The sequence below is a fragment of the Denticeps clupeoides genome, chromosome 1, assembly GCF_900700375.1.
Source record: "Denticeps clupeoides chromosome 1, fDenClu1.1, whole genome shotgun sequence".
Classification (NCBI taxonomy): Eukaryota; Metazoa; Chordata; class Actinopteri; order Clupeiformes; family Denticipitidae; genus Denticeps; species Denticeps clupeoides.
This window is the reverse complement of record NC_041707.1, coordinates 18,689,071-18,710,822: the sequence shown is the minus strand read 5'-3', so window position 1 is coordinate 18,710,822 and position 21,752 is coordinate 18,689,071. Positions and strand designations below refer to the sequence as shown.

General features: G+C 42.9%; 1 protein-coding gene across 1 annotated transcript in view; it reads left to right on the top strand.

Moving 5' to 3' along the window:
* The first annotated feature begins 1,669 nt into the window (after nt 1–1,669).
* The window catches only part of adam19a (ADAM metallopeptidase domain 19a), a 97,584-nt gene continuing 77,501 nt past the window's right edge, over nt 1,670–21,752 (top strand). Inside the window, exons 1-2 of the mRNA XM_028984612.1 lie at nt 1,670–1,900; nt 20,815–20,894. Of these exons, the coding sequence (XP_028840445.1) occupies nt 1,771–1,900; nt 20,815–20,894 (210 nt within the window). The 5' untranslated portion in view covers nt 1,670–1,770. The remainder of the gene's footprint in view (nt 1,901–20,814; nt 20,895–21,752) is intronic.

Genomic DNA, 21,752 nt, shown 5'->3' with positions numbered 1-21,752 from the left:
TCAGTAAAATCTGACAGATCCATCTTTGAATTCGAGGGCTGATTAGTGACTCAGGCACAGTGAGTAGGAGGTGTTTGGTAGGTACAGCTCACTAATTTTTTAAAGCACTGGGATCCCACCATTGATTAATGCAATGAGCAATGCACATAGCATCAGTGAAATCCTCCTGCCTGGCAGTGTGTCTGTCTCTGATCTCATGGAAACCTGGCTACTTACGATAAATATCAAGGCCCATTATGACACAATGCGAACAATACGGTGTGAGTCGCATAACAACATGAATCTTTTGAGACTGTCATTAACAGGCAGTGGCCGTGGTCACTGTTCTGGGCCTCGTTATTGGCTTTTTTTGTGCGTATCATACGACATGTAAATTCATTAATCCCTGAATGAATAATCAGCATGGTGACATATAATCCTGCTTTTCACCATATCTTTAAAGTGTTGAGCGGCGCCTGTGTATATGTCCACACACACAAACACACAACTGATGCCTTTGTAACAACATAGGTTTATAACATTGTAAAATATGTATCATACGTGAATGCGGTAAATGTGTAACTTCCGATTTGTTACAAGACCCCAGCCACACAAATGCTGTGACACAAATCTTTAGGTAACACCTGGGCAACACACACACAGACATGCCTACAAGCTTTGGTGCCGTGGCTTAGTTGGTTCAGGGTTCCAGGGTTCGAGTGCCTGCCTTTGGACTGATTTGGGGCGGTGGGAAGCGACCCAGCAATCAGAAGGTTGCCGGTTCAAATCCACTGAGGTGCCACCGAGCAAAGCACTGTCACACTGCTCCCCGGGCGCCTGTCACGGCTGCCCACTGCATTTACATTTACATTTACGGCATTTATCAGACGCTCTTATCCAGAGCGACTTGCAATCAGTAGTTACAGGGACAGTCCCCCTGGAGCAACTTAGGGCTAAGTGTCTTGCTCAGGGACACAATGGTATTAAGTGGGGTTTGAACCTGTGACTCTGTAGTCTTCTGGTTCATAGTGTGTTACCCACTAGGCTACTACCACTGCTCACTAAGGGTCATGGTTAAAAGCAGAGGACTCATTTCTTTGTGTCACCGTGTGCTCTGCCGCAGTGTTTCACAATGATAATCACTTCGCTTTCGCTTTCATACTCACAAACACTGGTTATGACACACATTTGTCACCATAGAGACATTAGGGCTGCTACACACACATACACACACAAAATACTCACGCATCTACACATACATGCAAACACAGTTTCCTCGCTCTCAGATCCATGTCTTGTTTTCTTGCGCGCCGCTGCTGAAGGCGGGGTGGGTGTGTGTGTGTGGTGTGGGGGTGGTGTGTGGTGTTGTGTGTGTGTGGTGAGTGAGGGTGGGGTGTGTGAGTGTGCGTGTGAGTGTGTGTGGTGAGGAGTGTGTGGTGTGCGTGAGAGGGTGTGTGTGCGTGTGTGAGGGTGTGAGTGGGGGTGTGTGAGTGTGTGAGTGAGTGTGGTGGTGTGTGGGGGAGTGTGTGAGGGAGTGTGTGTGGGTGTGTGAGTGGTGGTGCTGTGAGTGTGTGTGTGTGTGTGTGCGTGCGTGTGTGTGTGTGCGTGCGTGTGTGAGTGTGTGTGTGTGAGTGAGTGTGTGTGTGTGAGTGAGTGAGTGTGTGTGCGTGAGTGTGTGTGTGTGCGCGCGCGCGCGCGCGTGTGGTGGGGGGGCGGGGGCCGCGCGAGTGAGGAGCTCGCGAGCGACCGGGAAGAACGGACAACGGCTCCTGCCGCGAGAGAGGCGGAGGGATGTACAGCAAACACCGGCAGAAAAGCGGCCCGCTTCTGCCCGCGCCGCCACCGCCGCTGCTGCTGCTGCTGCTGCCGCTGCTGCTCCACGGCGTCCTGGGGGGAGCGAGCGGGGACACTCCGGGAGGAGGTAAAAAAAAAAAAAAAAAAACTACCTTCGCCACCGCCGCTACTACAACTACACAGAGAGGAAGGAGCGGGGAGAGAAAGTTGCTGTGGAAGTCGCGTTTCGGCCACCGGCCCGCCTGTAATTACTCGGCTGCCTTTGTTTCGGAGGAGCGTGGAGAAGCGGAGCTGATTGAATTACCTTAAAAGGACGCGAATAGAGACGCGCGGGTCAAAGCAACTCTTACTACTACTACTACTACTACTACTACTACTACTACTACTACTACTACTACTACTACTACTACTGCTGCTGCTGCAAAAAAACACATACATTTTGTTGAAATGTGGACATTTTATTTATTTATATATTTCATTTTTTTAGGAACTTCCTTGCCGATGCTGCGTTTATTACAGGCGAAGAGCTGCGTGAGCTGCGTGAAAGTTAAACGCACAATTAAAACACACTTTACACATAGTTGACGAAAACAGGTCCTAAAAATCGTCTAAAATCCGTGGTCCTAGAAATAGATTCCATATGTCCTTCAGGCATGGGCAGAAAAGAAGACTTTTTGAAACTCCTGTTTTTTTTTTGTCTGTCTTTGCTTGGTGCACAGTTGTAGTTTTAAATGAAATGTTGTGGCGGGCGCCCAAGTAAGCCACATGTTTCGGGAAAGGTTGCTAGTGTTAGGTCAACGGCGTCGTTTACGTAGATAGAAAAAAAGAACGGCTTGTGAGTTCTGTATCTTGAGAAAGAGTAACCAACTGTCCGCTTTGTTGGTGTGTGATTATTTCTGTCACCCAGAGCAGCTCTCATGCAACCGCTGGATGGTTAAAACCTGCTGCCATCAATACTTCATATGTGCGAAGAAGTGCACGCAGTGTTGCCAGATCACGTACTGTTTCAGCAACAAAAATAGGTCAAAACATGCACAAAAATGACTAAACGAAACAGTGCTGTGACTATTTAACGTACTTAAATGAGTTTTGGGTTTCTTTAATTTCTATTTGCGACAAATAATTTATCCCAAAGTAATGAATATAAACCAACCAATCTGGCAATACTGAGCACAGCTCCATCTTCCTCATCCGTTTACCTCTCAGTCCTCATAATAAAAGTTGATCACAGTATCGCCAGTAGACTTATCACAGACATCTCAACTAACGAACCAAACCTGCAGATGTAGCATCAGTGCTGTTATTATTCTCATTGGTGAAGTGAAAGTGGAGTGATTGTCATTGGGAAACACTAGCACAGCACATGGTGCACACACAACGAAATGTGTTCTCTGCTTTTAACCATCACCCTTGATGAGCAGTGTGTGGGGACGGTGCTTTGCTCAGTGGCACCTCGGCAGAACGGGATTCGAACCGGCAACCTTCTGATTACGGGGCCACCACACCACTAGTCCACCACAAGAAACGAGCTTATGTATATAACACGCTAAAATAATGAAGCCTACTTTGCATAATCGGAAGGTTGCCTGTTCGAATCTCGAGTGACCAAGGTGCCACAGAGCAAAGCACCGTCCCCACACACTGCTCCCCGGGCACCTGTCATGGCTGCTCACTGCTCACCAAGGGTGATGGTTAAATGCCAGGATGGGTTAAGTGTTCTGTCTAATGCAGGGACTGTACCTAATTTCGTTGTACTTGTTACAATGACAATTAAGATATTCTGAACAAATTTACAAGCAGCGAATCATACACCAAGGATATGTACTATACAAGTTTGTCCTGTTCATTTAACGCGTGGGCTCGACATGACCCGAGCCCGACAAGAGTGATAGAAATTGAGTTTGAATCTTTCCCAAGATTGACAGCTCTAGTCTACTTACATACTTTGATTATCCTATTGGCTGTGTTATTGGAATTTTATACATTTAATGTTTACAAATATAATTTTGGTAACCTCAATCTGCGCCCCACCCAGCGATCTCTCAAGGCTATTATGGAATGTTTCTCTGCTGCCTCAGCTCTTCTGCAGCTCTTTCACCTTTCTGGGTTTTAATAGTTACCGTAAGAAGAAGTTTTAGGCAGTCTCAGTTCAGTTTGTCAAACATAACATCACTGCCAAGCACAAAAACGGAGATCCAGGTCCCTGATGGTGCAGACATCCTCAGTTGTTCCTCTTTTTATTTGGAGCATGTACACTTCTGTCAGCGACCCATTTCCGATAATTCTCACTTCACCTTTTTGGGTTTTTGTCACAGTCCCACAAACCAGGTCGGGTCAGATGGAATAAGAAGAAAAAAAAAAAAGACTTTTCCTATTTTTGAACACGTAGGGAACTTTTCATGAAGTCTGCCGCCACAACTCTGACCTCGTTCTCTCTGACAGCTTACTGTACACACACCATGCGGCGGCAACTAAGATTCGGCCTGGGACCGCGAGACCTAAAATGAATTTCTTCTTGTTTTTTCTTCCCGGTCGCCATCTAATGCATTTGAAAGAAGGCAGACGGCGAGATGCAATTATGGCCCCGCCCCTCGCTGTCCGGTCCCAGAGAGCGAGGTGGTGACACGGCCTAATAATGGCAAAGTGTTCTTACGATTTAATCTGGGTAGCAGATCAGCAGACTGAGTCATCAGTAGCGATGAGTGTTTTATGTTGTTATATTAACACTAAATGATTTATTATGAGCGAGTGATGGGATAAGGTGTGTGTGTGTGTGTGTGTGTGCGTGACTCATTTAATCATTAATTTAATCACTAAGAAGCATGGCGGGTATATTTCAGACTTGACAGTATTGTTTGCGACTGCACCTCACTTGATTGTCATCATGACGTCTCCACCGTCTTTTTTTAACACGGCTGTCGGTTTCAGTTGCGGTGAACTTTGGCAGTGACCGTCTGCATATTTTGCTATTCCGGGGCATGATTGAGCTGTTGCAGGAATGTGAAATGGACTGAGTGGGTTTGAAGCGTGTGGGTTTGTGTCCACTGGCAGAAATACAGCTCCACATAAATACAAACACACACACACACACACACACACACACACACACACACACACCTCTGTAAGGAACCCAGACCGCTATTAGTAGGGCATAGGAAAATATATACAGTAAAACTATCTCATTATGTCTTTATAAGACTGCTAATGATAAGGATGGTTATCAGTACATTCACTGCATTAGGAAATACATAAGTAGAAAATGTACGGGTGACCAGAGAGCCTGGCCATGTCCTGTCTCATGAGCTTTTGACTCTGGTTGGATCTATAGTTGGATCTAGGTCTGTAACGACACGTGGACTGAGGCTGAGGCCGCTTTTCTTGGAAGGCTTTCTTCAGAGGAAATATGTGCCAAATCATTCTGTAGGTCATTTAAGAGGTCAGCCACTGATGTTGGATTAAAAGACCTGTCTTGCCATCTCTGTTCCAGTTCATTCCAAAGGTGCTTGATGGGGTTGAGGTCATGGCTCTGTATGTTCCAGTCAGGTTCTTCCACAGCAAGCATAAAGGGCACAGTCATGCTAAGATGCAATAGGACCTTCCCATAGGGTGTCCTTAAGTTCGGAAGCACGGAATTATCCAAAATGCTGAACCATTAAGATTGGCCATCACTGGAAATAAGGAGCCTAGTTCAAACCCCGAAAAAGCAGCCTCACACCTTTATCTCCCCTCCACCAAGCTTCAGGCAGGTAACATTTCCACCCAGACTCGCTTATCTCACTGCCAAGCAGAGAATGTGTTTTGTCACTTCATAGAACATGTTTCCTCTGCCCCATATTCCACAGACTTTGCTCTTTTGTCTGGCTGTTGGTCTTCCCCTATGAAGGTTGTGTGAGGGTGTGTTCGTGTTATTGGATTTGGTTTTGGCCTTTTTGCTTTTTTGTTTACAGCCTTTGCTAATTATTAAGTATTGCAACACTGTGTAAAGGTTTTAGCAAACCGCTGTGGATATTTCTCATAGAACCCAAATTTATTTTAATCTGTCTTCCACATTATATCATTTTTCTTTGGCGCACCAGCCACATCGTCATTCACGTTAGATTTCATCATCATACACTGTAGCAATCCACAAAATGTGCCGAGCTTTACAGATACACAAAAACACACACACTGCGTGGGTGAGTTTGTGTTGTGGTCCTTTTCTGGTGTGTGGTAACGTTTCGTGTGGGTTTGCTTTTACTGGCCATTATTCATTTATGGGCCTTATGTTTATGCAGTGAGAGGCCGTATGACAGCGAGGGACTCATGAATGCATTATTTAGCAAAAATGTTTTAAAAAAAGCATTATCCTAGGGATTTTCCATTAGGCGCAGTACAGCGGTGCAGTACGATGCTGAGAAATGAGGTCTGAATAGAGCCCCCCTCCACACAGCAGTTAATAGTCCATATCGGCCTCATTATCTGAGCCCAGTTCAGTTCCTCTCTGTGCAGACTGAGTGGGCTCAGATCTTTTCAGATGTTCTCGATAGTTTTTTTTTCTTTTTTAACTCATGCAATTCGCAGTTAATTCTTAAGTTGGGTTTCAATATAGTCAGGCATGCTGGAGGTGTATCTACCGTGTGTGGATCAAATTGGGTGTGTTTCATTTTCTCCTGGGCTGTCAGCTCACTAATGTGCTGGGCTGACCAGGTTTTTCTTCACAGAAGAGAGTGTGGAACTTCCCAGCAGGGAATCCCGCCTCCACGATCGGAAGCTGTGGTCAGGCATAAATCACTGCAATAGGATGTGACTTTGTTTGGACGGGAATGTTACTTCAAGGTGTCAGGGTCTTGCAGTTGGCTCAAAATAATGTAGTCATAAACGGGGGTGAATTAAGTGTCTTTATTGGCCCTGGGGCACACTCCTTAAAAACATAGAATTGAAATGGCATTTTAAAGAAAATCTTGTTTTCAGTTCATATTCTGGTTCAGTTGCTTCAGTCCTTAGGATTTACAAGTTCTGCTGTTCCATCAGGAGGACTTTTTTTTTCAGATACTTGTACATTAACCTACAATGAACCTTGTACTGCAGGGCATCCCATAACTGTTGCTAAATGGTCCTAAATGCTTCATAATAGGGCTGCACAATTAACTGCTAATTCATATATTTAGATAATTTTCTTTGTGACAGGCTTTGAAAATGGGTTTTTCATTGGTCTTGTTCATTAGGATGTAGGTAGGATTTTTAGAACAAATTGTACGAGTATCATGTAAAGTATACAGCCACAATGTTAAAACCACTTAAAACCTGCAAATTATTGTTAGAAACAGAATTATAAAATTGTTTATGAAGCTGGAAGACTGTCAAACATGTCAGTGTTGTAGACCCTTGAGTTGTTTTTGAAGAATACTTTTTAGAGAATGTGGCGCAAATCCAAATGAATTGCATGCAATTATGTCTTCAGTCAATGGGGCCAAAATAACTATTCATTTATGCAAAACATTAATCACAATTAAATTTTATGTGCTGTCTGAAGAGTCCTTTACTCAGAGCTCAGGTGTGAAAATCTTTTATGAGGAGTTTTGCACGGAAAGCGATGCTTCTGTTATTTACGGTTTTAATTGGAGGAAAACCCTTCTGCCGGTGTGAAGCGGGGGTCGGTGGCTTTCTGGTGGACACAGAGAGTTCTCTCCGTCTCAGCCTCATGGTGACGAGTGATAGTTGGAGAGAAAGAGGGAACTGAGGGCGAGTAATGAAAGAAAGAGTGAGAGATTGTAGAAAAACTGGCAGAGAGAGAGAGAGTGGGGATTGAAAAAGACAGATAAAGAAAGTGTGGTTAGGTGGCGAGAAAGAGTTCCATTTGCAAAGGTAACGGAGCAGTATAGTCTGATGGCTACGGAGTGTCACAGTGGAGATTGGTCCCCGGAACGCTTGGTGATATTCGATTCGCTTAAACGGCACCCTGGAGATGCAGAGAGAGAGAAACGGGACTAGATAACTAGATATGACCTTGCTCACACACACACACACACACACACACACACACACACACACACATACATGTGTATGAACACACGCTCGTTCTTTCACCCATGTTGAATTCTTGGAAATGAGTTTTCCCCTCCGATCCTGAAATGTCCCCCCTGGCTCTGCAGCGTGTGGCACAGGGCCCCGTATCGCACTGTGCCAAAGCAAACCCCTCCATGGCGCTGCCACGCTCTGGTGACCACAGCGAGGAGCGGATGGCCACGGTCCTGACCATCGTCGAGAGACTTCCACAAATCCCCCAAAGTTATCGGTCCCTGCGACCCCATCTGTCACCCACCCGCAAAAAGCCCATCTGCCTCCTGAAGGACCCCTCTGTCCATCCCTGCACTTTATATAAGGTTCCTCTCGGCTCGTTCTAACAAACCAGAACCCCAAATCTGCAGTCTTGGAGAGCCGGAGTGTCATGTGACTCGCAATTAAAACCGGACAATCAAAAGCAGAAAACAGCAGCACACACCAGGAAGAAATCATCAAGTGTCATCAGATCAGATGGAGAACAGCAGAGAAAGAGACTTAAGATGATGAGTATGGGGGGATTGAAAACCAGACAAAAACCTAACCCTGCCGAGCCGCCGCATCGTTATTCCGAGCTTGTCTGCCGGGGATGTCGTTTCTGTGTAAATGCGGGAACTCTGGTGGGTAAAGACAAGAACTGGCGGTTGAGTATTACTGCCGCCAGACAATGTCGCCAGCCTCGGCTCAAGCATAAAACGCTTTTTATAGACCTTTATTAGTGTGTCTGAGTCCCACTTCTCTGTTTTTTATAAGAGCGCTTTTTATTTTTGTCTATGCGGAGCCTCATTTTCACCTGTTTTTTTGCCTCTTGCTTGTTTACGAGCGGACAAAAGAACTGTTAGATGGATTTCTTTTTCCTCTGTGGCAACGTCAATTCAGTACAACAACATTCAGTATAATTACATTTGAAATCTGCTAAGAACTTGAGCGTGTGTTTTAGTTATTAGAGCCCTTTCCACTTGTGCTGGTATCCACTTTGTGAATAAGGCCTTGGGGCTTTACCACTCTGTAGCAGTGTTTCACAACCTTGGTCCTGGAGGGACGTCTGTCTTCACTCGAACCATACCTTCATTAGGCTCAGGGGTTTCTTAATTGCTTAACAACGAGTGTGGCAGGTCGTGAAGCCATGTGGACTGAAACGAAGGACCAGGGTAAGGAAATATAGAACATCACGTAGTGCGCTGAATGGGGGTGGGGTCTTCTCTGTCCGTGAGGTGATCTAGGCACTCGACCAGATGTCACTATCTTCAGTCACACGCCCTCAAAGTACTCCGCCTTGGATCGGCTGACTAGTCACAGGAGGTCCTCATGACTATGCACGATCCTTGACAAAGACACAAACTGCAGCACATACCAGTGTGGGGATCATGTTGGAGGGTAGCTCTGTAGACTCCAGCTCACACAGGGCTTTGTAGGGGATCGGTATCTGTATTTGTGCCGAAGGGCCCTAGGAAGGGAACGTGACAAAGAACCCTCACAGCGGAAACGCGAGAGAGGTAACGTCAAGTCTACTCTGCAGGACTGGGACTTACTCAGGAACCTGCGGCTCCAGGTGACACGACACACAGACAATGACCCGAATACTCAGGGGAGGAGGGGGCGGAGCCAGCGCAGATGTGACATATAGACGTCATCGCTGATATTATTAATACAAACACCACAGTTTGTATTATTTTAAGCACCATTAATTGAGGAGTTAGATTAGACCAGATAACCAACATAAAAACGTAAAAAGTGCTAGAAGCTATTTTTTTTTAGCAAATGCTGAATGAACAAATAATTAGCAAATTATGACTGTGAATGTGGATGGTGTTTGGCATCGCAGGCTTGAGAGCTGCTCACGTTTTTACGATTTTTACGGTGTGACACCAAGGCAGCCCTGGGCAAGCCAGGTGCGGACAGTCGCATACACGCAAGGGTTCTAGTCACCTCCAGCTGATGCTGGTTTGGCATGGCTGATTAGAACCCTTCAAATGCTTGTTTTTTCCACCACTCCCTGTTCCTGCATTGCTGATGTTATGTGCACTTCTGTTCTGGTTTCGTTGTTTCAAGTATAAAAGCCTGCTCACTCAGGGTGATGGGTTAAATGCAGAGGACAAATTTCACTGTGTGCACTGTGTGCTGTGCTGCTGTGTATCAGATGTGACAATCACTTCACTTTACTTACTTTAAGCCCTATGGCATGACGCACAGCACAACACCAGCCTTGAAACCCATATGCATCAGCTGATGCCACTTTGTTTGACTCAGAATCAGGTTTAAATTCTGTAGAAAAGAATAGGGATATTTTCTTTTTAAATCAAATGAACATTAACCAGACAATCCCTCTTTTCAGGATTAATTTAAATGTTTAAAAATGCAATATTTTGTAGCGTTCAGTTTGTCTAGACCGTGAATGTAACATGTTTTTTATTTAGGCAAATAAGGAATACATATTACAATATCAAGCTCACAATAAATAATAAATATTCCATAAGTCATATATTGAGAGAAGCTCTATTTACTAGTGTTTTCAGTAAACCTTGGTAATCCTCTAGCCATGCCTTTTTTTTTGCTTTCTTTTCCTCTCCTGCTCCTCTGCGTGAGCATCCCTGTGCATTTGGCAGTAAACTTCACAGATTGTGCCGAAGTGGCTGCTCCTTATGTAATCTCATATGGCCATTTTGGCTTCAGGCACAACCAGAACGAACAGACTGTTAGAGCAGGTGTGCATTTCAAAAAGTGTTGTTTACAGCCTGCACCATCCTGATTGGTGGCAGCACCAGAGACTCTCCGGATGCTTCTAAATCGCACACAGAGGGGGTCGATGGAGAGCAAAAGCCATTGGACCTCTCTCTGTTTTTTGTTGTTTTTTTTTTTAAATAAAGTAGGATGTCACTTTTTTTTTGTCATCCTACAAACAGGGAACACTTGATTGCTTACACATAACACCATATGCTCAGGTGGCTTGGTTTTATGATGTAGAATTTCAAATTTGTACTTGTCTGGACAAGGGTTACTAACGTGGTCACATGAGTTTACAAAAAAGGATTTAAATATTTTTTTTCTTCTTTTATAGAATGTCATTTTGAAAAATCACAAAAGGTTTACCGGATGTATGTGGCGATAAAAACAGCACATCTTTGCATATCAGCAAATGGAAAGGAGTTGAGTTTCAGTTACACATTTTGGGACACTCAAACGTAAAAGCAAAAGTCTGGATCCAGGATTTGTGCAGTAAAGACCAGAGTTAATGTCAGGAACTCATTTGGTAGGTTGAATGCTACATTCTCAAGTGTGACTACATCTTTGTAGATTTACATTTTAAAATGTGATTTTTAAACTGTGAAAACATGCACAGCACTACAAGAATGATTTCTGGCTTATAGGGATGTCCTCGAAGCAGAGGTAAGCAGAGCTGAATTGGTTTAGCCTGGAGCATAGGAAGCGTGGCCCAGCTATATTCAAAAACTCTTGAACAACATCATAGTAGTGTGTAAGTCAGAAACTAGCTTTTTTTGGATCAGAGAAGGAACTTCTTTTCACTATGTGTTAGAGCATGGAATGGTTTGAAGAGAGGGTAGTGTTAGGGAAAATATTTGATTTCTTCAAATCTTACCAAGGCTAGAGTTTCCCAGTTTTAAATGATAGGGTGAGAAGCATCCAAGTGACCATAATGATTTCCACCAGAGTTTGCAACTTTCTATTGCTCTGGACAAAATCACAATTTGATTTAAACAAATGGAATTGTAGTTCAGATGAGAAAAGCTTCATAGATATTTGGGTATTTTTTCAGTCAGTATGTTTACATGGCATTAGACAAAAACCAAAGTATTGTGTTAGTTTGTAGCAGGATCAGGAATCGATTTCCCATTGCCTTAGTAGTCCGAATAAATGGCCAAGCGTTACTCAAATAATTTTTGAATGGAAAATGCACTGAGTGAAACATATGGGGAAACATAACAGTATTGTTGGACTAGATCATTTTGTTGCATTGACTTTTCACTGCAACAAGAACTAAATGATTTTCTGTACTCTTTTCACCATGTGAATTGCATTGCATTTATTATACACAAAATGTAATTACTATAAAATTGTTTTATTTAATAAATGTTATGTTGTGGCATAGTATAACCAAATACATTTTGATTTATGGATTTTGTTAACCCTTTTGGAACATGGGAACAGAACATTTACTTCAATCTTAACTTGCTCACTGTCACACACATACACAACCCATCTGCTGTAATGACACACCTTAGGGTTCAAACACACCGATCCTGTCAGTCAGACTTTTCATGATAAAATGAGCTGAAAAGCGAGGCTTCGATCATTAATTATTAGGATGGAGCTTCTATCATTCTTGCTTAGCTCAGCACATTTAATTTTGTGAGGGCCCGTAGGTCAGCAATGGGAGAAATGATTACAATGCTGTCTCTCTGCTTGTTAGGGAAAATTGCCTTTTTTTCGACTGAAGTTTTTTTTCTTTTTAACCACTCTGCAAATCTGGAGATGTTCAAATGCTGGGTGGAAACGCTGCTATTCTGATAGAGGAGACATTACAGAGACATTAGAAAGGAGAGACATGAAAGAGAACTGTTAAAAAAATCTACTTACCTTAAAGAACACACACTTTCACGCCCTCTCACTCCATCGTTCTCGGTCTCTCTCACTCTGAGAAGATGCCCGGAGGTTCGGCACTTTGCTGAGGATAAAAAAAAAAAAGTATCAAAAGAGCTCAAGCTCAGTCCAGGTCCGGGTCTGATATCAGAGGGAGAGCAAACGAGAGCAAGGAGAGAATCTGGATGGAGGAAGGAACAGAAACAAGGTAAAGGGAAGAGGAAGGAAGAGACAAGGAGACCAAAGGAGATATAGTAGAGAATAATTATTATGGCTGTCATAATTAACATCTTATTAGTTGCAATTCATTTAAAATATGTAAAAGATCAAAATAAATGAAGATTCAGTTACTGCAACTCTTTGTTTTAGTTTGACCTGTGACACAAATTCGTTCTAGCCTGAGATGGAGATGGACAAAGAATCTTTTTCATGAGCCTTTACATGACTGGAGCCAAATGGCTGCCTAGGTAATCATAAACAGGAGCAATGTGCTTGTCTTTGAAGGACCTACATCTGGCCATGCCTTTTTTCAGGTCTGCAGAAAGTGGAAATCGGATACGATTCAGGCAAATGCAGAAAGATTCTGTGATTTTTGTATACATTTTTCAAATGTTCCAGGTTTGTCTGTAGCCGTTTGTAAGACTAAATTTACTAAATAGGATCAATTTCTCCAGTGCTGCGAGGCCTTTGAACCCCACTGCTAATACAAGATAATATAGGATAATCATGGAACCAGAGTTTCTATCAGAGGTCTGGTGAAGGTGTTTTGGGCTGGTGAGACAAAGGGTAAGCCGTGAGTGGGATGGGTGAGTCGAACTGGCGGGGTGCGGATGAGGGGGAAAGTTTCATTTTCTCAAAAGTACCCTTAAGACAGGTTTCACTAGGACTGATGGTTTTGGGTACCATGTGATAAAACCAGCATGGACTCGCTCTCCATCCCTCGGTCTCACTCTCTCTAATGCCTCTGCTAAGCCCATTTAGTTTGGAAAATGGCTTTAGCAGCATGTGGCTTGGCGTAGACTGATGGAGTCTGCGGGATCGGTGTCACTGGGACCGAGTGTTGCTAAACATCCTACTGAGCAGCTGTGGGTGTGCCTACTTTCCGTAATGTACTTTTTTTTTTGTGCATAGCACCTTGCAGATACTGATAATTGAGGAAGGGCAATGTGAGATGATTTTTTTTTTTCAAGGACATTTTTCTGTCAAATGAAAAAGGTCAGTGCACTACCAGTCAAATGTTTGGACACAACTACTTTGTGGTGGTTATGAACCCTAAGATGGAGGCCATTTTGAAGAAGGACAAAGCAAAGTATGTTTGATATTTTTTTTTACCTTGATTACTGCTTTGTTCACTATTGTCATCATCAAATGCCACTTCATAAGTGAATGATAAGAGTGAATGATTCAGGACTGTTGGAAACCATCCCCATTAACTTAAGTTGGTGGAAAGAAGCCAAGAGTGAGAAATGCCACCAAAAGTCCTGTGTCAGTGTTGAAGACCCATACATGAATCCAAACGTTTGAATGGTGGTGAATATGGTAATGAATTGCACTACTTGTGTCCCTATTCAGGAAAGAACATTACAAATCAATGTTTACTTGTTTATTTAACAGTTCACCACTACTCCGATACAGTAACAGTTATCATCTTTGCAAACCGTTTGGAAAGTGCTTGGGAAAAATGTCTGGATTCATGATGCAATTTGACAAGAAACCCTGTACTAAATAATCAAAGTTGGAGATATATGCTCATTAAATATGAAATAAAAATATGTAATTTAATTGACGGGCAGTGGTGGCCTAGTTCGAATCCCGATCTGCCAAGGTGCCACTGAGCAAAGCACCGTCCCAACACACTTCTCCCCGGGCGACTGTCATGGCTGCTCACTGCTCAACAAGGGTGATGTTAAAAGCAGAGGACACATTTCGTTGTGTGCACCGTGTCCTGTGCTGTGTATCACAATGACAATCACTTTCACTGATTTAATGAGCAATAAAATCCAATATTAATCCAAACTACACTTTTTAAATCCTAAAGCCACTTTTATGATGTATAATTTTATTTGCACACACTCAGCCTGTTTCTATGCTCAAAAGGTGTGAAAGGCACCCGTTGGCAATTACAAAGATGAATCAAGTGAAAATCCTTAAAATCTAAACGTTCACCGACTCGTTGCGTCTTTTAACATCACGTTTCACATTCGGCCTTATCAGAAATGCACAAAGGTCTACAGACCTGCAGTTTCCTAATGTTGCAGAGTTGGGCTAGAGCTCCAAAAAGAGCTGACAACATGCCTAGGTGATGAAAGTCCTTCCCCGGGCAAGACAGAAATGGAGGGAGAGAGAGAGCGAGAGGAGAAGAATAAGAGAAAAAGGAAAAAATGAACCAGAGGGGGAGAGGATGGATCTGCCCCTGATGCGCTCAGAGCAGATCAATACCATCACTTTCTCAGTGGACTCAGTCATAAGGGACGCTGATAAGGACTGTGGATGGGGGCATTTGTCTGCATTTGTGTGTCTGACAGGTCTGTCTGGGCAGTGACCATGGGTGGGACTCATCTGATCTGGATGTGTGTGCGCTTGGCGACCACCCCCCTGTGGCTGCTGGCTTGATGACATTTTTGGCTTCTCCCTGCTAATATTAATTATGCTTGACTGACCTTAACGTCAATGGACAAGTAAGAAGCAGCTCCAGTTGTGCCGATAATTAAAATCACATCTGATGTGGTGTGTGTCTGAACCAAGAGAAGGGAAAATGAAGGGCTGTTTGTGAAGTGGGATGTCAAGATGGGATGTCAAGCTGGCATCTAGCAGACAATATAACATCACAAAAAAAATCAGATTCAGCTATAAATGAAATTGTTCAAAATGCTGAATTTTTTTTTAATTATATGTACCACATTTCTCAAACTCCTTCATAATGCTAAAAACATTCAAAATGTCAGACTAACGTCACCCAGATGTGTCCAGGTGAAAGGTGGCGATTTCTCTGATCAGGACCCTAAATTCTAGTATATCACAGCGTTACTGCTATGACCTACATCTGTTAAGCGACCAATAGGAATGAATCATGAAACAGTGCCCTGTCCTGTGTCGTGTTTTCCCAGTGCTACGTCAGATAGGAGCGGCTACAGCAGCGATTTTGTTAGAACCCTGTAAATCTGAGGTATTATGTGTGGAGGAGATGGACACTAGTTTTGCATGTGTGATGTATTGATAGGACCAATGTAAAATTTTCTAGAGATCAGAAACTGGATGTGGGGGGAACTGACAATCACGTGGATAGTTAGTTCATCCTCTCCAATATACACTATATGTAATTTGACATCAGCCTTGTATGTATTTATTTCTGTAAATTAATAAATGACATTAGCGAACATGTTTATTATATGGTGTACAAGCATCAAAAACCTGACATCATAATTTGACTGTCACACAATGTGCCGAGGTACAGAAAGACAAGATTTCTGAAATGTGAGTTAATGCCGTGCTGGATGTTAATTAACATTGAAGTATTTAATATGGGGAACTATGATGTATGTGGAAGCCACTTTTTTTTGTGTGTAAAATGAATAATGAATTGAATTCCATGTGAAAGTGTGCTTTTGTAGCACTTCAATTTGGTTAATCAAATTCCAGCGAATATGGAAATGCACATAAAAAGAATATGAAGTCTTTGTAGGATACAACATTTTAGATCTGCATAACATTAAGAGTTTAACTGACTTTATCTCAGCCCATTCATACACATCTACATTATGCACTGAAAAAAGTTAACACTGTCTTATTTGGTGTGGCAGATTAATAAGTGATTTAATCTAGCACACCTTTTATTTTAGCATTGACGTAATTTAAATAAACCAATCAAGCTGTAAACTAGTGTATTTACATTGTCAATGCTAAAATATTAGGTGTGTCATTTGAACACAGCCAGTGTTCAATTTTTTCCAGTGTATGGGTCCTATTTATGTAATTGATCAACAACAAAACTACACAACCAGAGGAATCATTTTAATAAAATGTTCTGAAATGTCTTTCTCGTTGGTGTAGTATTGAGGTCAAAGAAATATAAAATAGCATGAGGAACTGAAAAGCGCAATCTGATGTTTTTCCCAAGTCTTTGGATGAGCATGAAATTGGTGGTTGTCCAGTAACACATATTGCATGTCTGACTACCATAGACCGAACTGCCAATGCTCAACACTAACAAATGTGCATGGACACACACAGATACACGGACACACTGGACAATGCAGTAATCATATTTCACGATTGGTATTTATTGTTGCGTATATCGTATTGCATGATCATGCATGTGTCCAGTTCTACATTCAGTCCCTTAGGATTTTGCAGCGTTTTTTTCTGCCAGATATTACAGTATCTTTTCAAATGTAAAAGCATCCTTGAGGTCCTATATGTGGCTGCCTGATATGCGTGCATATGTTCCAAATCTTGTAATAGTGTGATTTTGTATTGAAGTTCATGCATATATTTTCCTGTGTTGCTTATTTGGTAAAACTTATTTTTTTCTGCAATCATGAAATCCTGGAGGGACTGTGACATATTAAATGTCTACTGAAAACATTTGTCTAGGTTTGCTCAATATGACACTGGCCATGGAAGCCTACAATAAATTTAAAACAAATATGTATCTACCATTCATTGCCTGAACACTGTTCCCGTTCCACTGCTCTTTGTTTTCACTAGCCAAATTTCAGCAGAATAAAGTGCGCCAAATTACACTTATTTGATTACTTTCTGAGGTCACGGCCACAGTCAAAGCACATTCTGAAGAAACCGGATGTGTGTGTGCTTCTTTTTTTTTTATCACATGACTCAGAAGCAGCAAATGCACATTACTCTCATTCGCTCTGTGGATGGTTTCTGCCCATACTCCCCCTCCTGTGTTCCTGCTCGTCCTGTGTTGAGTGGTAAAAAGGAGTACTCCCAGTAATGGGTTATATTAATACCCTTCCGATTTCCCCCGGTCTTACGACTGGCTCCTTGATTAACTGCCTCCTCTGAGTCAGGGGGAGGGAGGGCACTGTCCTGTTTCCTTAAAGACCTACACTAATCCAAATGCAAAGGAGCTCGAAACAATGACGTACGTACAAATGAGACACACTTAACCTGTAGGAGTGTGTGTGTGTGTGTGTGTGTGTGTGTGTTTGTGAATGAGAGCTTCATTAAAAGGCTGTGCACCTCTCATGGATATTTGGATGAGCAAAGATTGTCCCCCCCCCTGTCTATTCCATTTTCATTTTCTTCCAAATACCCAAAAGGAGTGTCATTACTGCTGCTTTATTAACTTAGAAACTGTACAGACAATAACTTGTATTGATTGGCTGTCAAGTATTGATTCATTACATTTTCATAAAATTTTAGATGTGACTTTATTCTACATAATTTGGCCTTGCACGGTCTGGCAGTGATTTTCCAAAATTTTTCCAAATAATTTTTTTGGTTGTGGTTTTTGTGTTAAAGTTAAAATAAAGATGAGTTTTCTGGACTATAATCTACAACCAGATATATCACTCTAGCTTCACACAAAAACTGGTGTTTTTTCCATAGTTTTTTTGTGTTTGTGATTTTCATTGTAGTTGTCCCTACATACCAGATACTAGATTGTGCTGAATGTGCTTTGAAAATGTGTCCTTACTACTTTTAGCAACTTAGTTTACTTTATCTTGGCGAGCAGAAGAGAAAGCTACCAAATGAATGTCATGGTCTTTATCGCAGATGTTCCATTCCAGATATCGCTTAGGTGTTGAGTTGGTCTTAAATTTTGTAACTGAAGGGTGTCATGTTGTTTCCATATTTTTCATACTCATCGACCACTTTGTCAGCCTGTGGAAGGTGGCATCTACATGCCGGAAGAATTTCTCACAGGCACCTTGTGTTGATTTGCAGTGAACTTTTGCTCTAAGGAGATTACTGGTCGCATCCAACAAAAAGCCCCAAAGAGGAGTTTCTCCAGTCAAGTTGGCTGTTTCACGCAGAGATTGCGAGAGGGACAGAACCGGGCCGTTGGGCTGTTCAGTGCCGAGTCACTCAGGCTGTGAGGAGAGCTTTCCCCATAACGCGGACGCTTGAGTGCAAGGTCATGCTCCCACCCAGCATCCCTGTCTTCTGCAGCCCATTTGGTATTCTCCTCGTCAGAGGTGGGAGAGGGAGGCGTGTTATCCTCACTATTCATTTTGAGAAGGAAGGGCAGAGGACATTCTCACAGCAGCCACTCAGATGTAGACAATGTTTGTCTCTGTGTGCATGTGTGTGTGTGTGTTGGTAATGAACAAGTGTGTATGTGTAAATGGGCATGTGAGTGGCTGTGTGTTTTTGTATGAATGAGAATGTTTGTTTGTGTCTGAGTGAGTGAGCCCATTTTTATATCTGGTTAAAACAGTCACTGTTAATAGCATTAATAGTCATCATGAAAGTAACCCAGGGTACTTTGCTCAGTGGCACCTTGGCAGTTTGGGGATTCGAACATTCAACCTTCTTTATGGGTCCACTCCCTTATCCACTTGACCACCACTGCCCCATTGTTTTAAGTGTGTCCTTTATATCAACTTAATATCCTGAGGGGTCGTGCGGTGCTTAGCGAAGTGGCCCCACACCAGGTTGTGAGTTCGAATCCATCTTGGACCAGTGCACAGGAATTGCATGCTCTCCCAGTGTTGAATTTAAATTGACTATAAATTGAGGTGTGAGTGTGTGCGTGCCCTGTGGTGGGCTGCTGCCCCATGAGTGAGCATGATTTACTTGCTGTAGTTAACTTCTCTTTTATTTATTTATTTATTTTAAAGCAGGGAGTTCGAATGCAATATGCAGTAGAAAAGTGTGTGTTTTGTTCCTCACATAGCGCTGAAGTCACCCGGTTAAGAATCACGCTTGGTGGGAGTCACATGTGTGTCTGCTGACCCCGGTCCAATGATTTGTGTCAAATGATGGCGTTATTAGTTATTGTCAGGTCAGGCCTGGCAACGAGCTCACAGTGAGCGCATTTCCCGTCGCCTGCAATCTTCCTCACAGCCGGGAAGTAGGAATGTTGTGTTAGCCGTGGAGATTTCCTTGTATAGTAATCATTTTTTTCCTTTTGTGTCAGGGTAAATGCCTGTTTTTGCTGAAGAAAAAAAATCTGTTTTCAATTATGACCCTGAATGTAGAAGTAATCATGCTTGTGAGTCATTCATTAAACTTACAGTACTGCACTACCCTCCTTCACCAACCCTCAAACCTGAGGAAAGAGCCAAGCATATGGGGCTCAGCGGATCCAAACCCTGGAAGAATGAGATGGATATTCGTCTCAATGGGGTATTTGATTGGCTGAGAGGATTTATTAAAGCAAACAGCCACTGCAAAAAGGGTGCACACAGAAATAAGATGTTCAAGGATTCACATCCACAAATTAAAGCCTTTATGAATGAGTGAATCAGTAACTAAAGCCCAGCTCAACAGCGATAAGAGACTGTAGGCCTTTATTCAATGTTGTAATGTTGTCACTCTGCACATTTTACATTACTTACTTGATTTGTCTGATCAATGGAAAAAGTCCAAAAACTGAAATATTTTTTCATATATACTTTATCGTCGTCTTCCTCCGCTTATCCGGGTCGTGGGGGCAGCATACCAAGTAGGGAATCCCAGACAGCCCTCTCCCCAGCCACCTCCACCAGCTCCTCCGGCAGGACCCCAAGGCGTTCCCAGACCAGACTGGAGATATAATTTCTCCAGCGTGTCCTGGGTCGACCCGGGGGCCTCCTGCCGGCAGGACATGCCCGAAACACCTCACCAGGGAGGCGTCCAGGAAGCATCCTGACCAGATGCCCGAACCACCTCAACTGGCTCCTCTCGATGTAGAGGAGCAGCGGTTCTACTCTGAGTCCCTTTATTAATCCCAAGGGAAATTGCTTCTCTGCTTTTAACCCATCATCCATAGTGAGCAGTGGGCAGCCATGACTGGTGCCCGGGGAGCAGTGTGTGTGGCAGATCAGGATTCGAACCGGCAACTTTCTGATTATGGGGCTGCTTCCTTAACTGCTATGCCATCACTGCCCCAATTACAGAATCCCATTACAGAATCAAGTGAAAAATTCTTTAGGTTGAGATTAAGCAAGTGGAAGATCTTGGTGTTGTTGCTAAGCAACCTTAGTCTGTCAACAGTGACATGCTTGTCAGTTTACATTGTAACTGGTGAAACAAGACGATTAGGACTGAATGCAATTAGAGTGTTTGCATTAGGTCCAAACATTCCTCAAATGTCTCTTGGCCATTATGGTCAGCAGTGATTTGAGGATTTTTTTTGTTGTTGTAATAACTGTGTAGATAAACATACTTCAATAACAGCAGCATGCACAAAAACAAAATTTGTCACTTATGTACACTATGCTTGTGTCTCTGCAGGTCAGTCCGGTGGGCGGAGTGTTACAGCTCAGTGGCTTTCACACGGACGCAGCAGACGGGATGCTGGGACTCACTCGCAGGTCTGTAACTCCCACTATCCCTTAATGATCTTTTCGGCCTATTGGCCACTCTATCCCCATCCTGGCCTGGTAGCGGGAACTAATGAGATAACTTGGGATTCAGGTTCAGAATCAAAGAATTGAATGATTTATGTTGCTGTGTTCGTGTGAATGAAAGAAAAAAACTGAACAAAACCCAGAGGTCGACCATGTCGCGAGTCTGCTGGACAATGTGTGTGTGTGTGTGTGTGAGAAAGAGAGAGAGAGAGAGAGAGAGAGAGAGAGAAAGAGGAGCGATTCAGACCAGTACCAGCATTTACAATAACAGTTTCTCTCAGTCTCTCTCGTTGCAGAGTCACATGCACACATTTCCAACTGAATTCAAACTTCCAAATAAAATCCCTGAACAGCGTTCCCTGTGCACAGAGACTCACTGGGCATACAGCAGGGAAAATGATCAGACATCCATAATTCTGGCAGACACACCCACACTCACATAGCTGCAAAAAGTACAGCATGGGGTAGAGAGTGGTGGAAAAATGAAAAGACTTGCAGAAATATGCAAATAATGTACTGTTATCCATACTGACCACTGGATGGCTTGATTGTGTAAAAATAAAAAAACTGTTGCATTAACTGGGTGCATTTAGTTCATTTCTTGCATAACAATATCCCTGTCTCAAGATTCTGTCTCTCTCTTGCTCTGAGATTTACAGAAACAGTCACCACTGTGTGACCCTATATTGTTTCCATATGTGCATTCCATTCAGTTCATACATGCACAGGCCTGAGCCCACAGAAAAGGAATTTTACAGATGAAAAAAACAGCTGTACTCCAGAAAACAAGATGAAACTTTTTGACCCCTAAAAAACATTTGT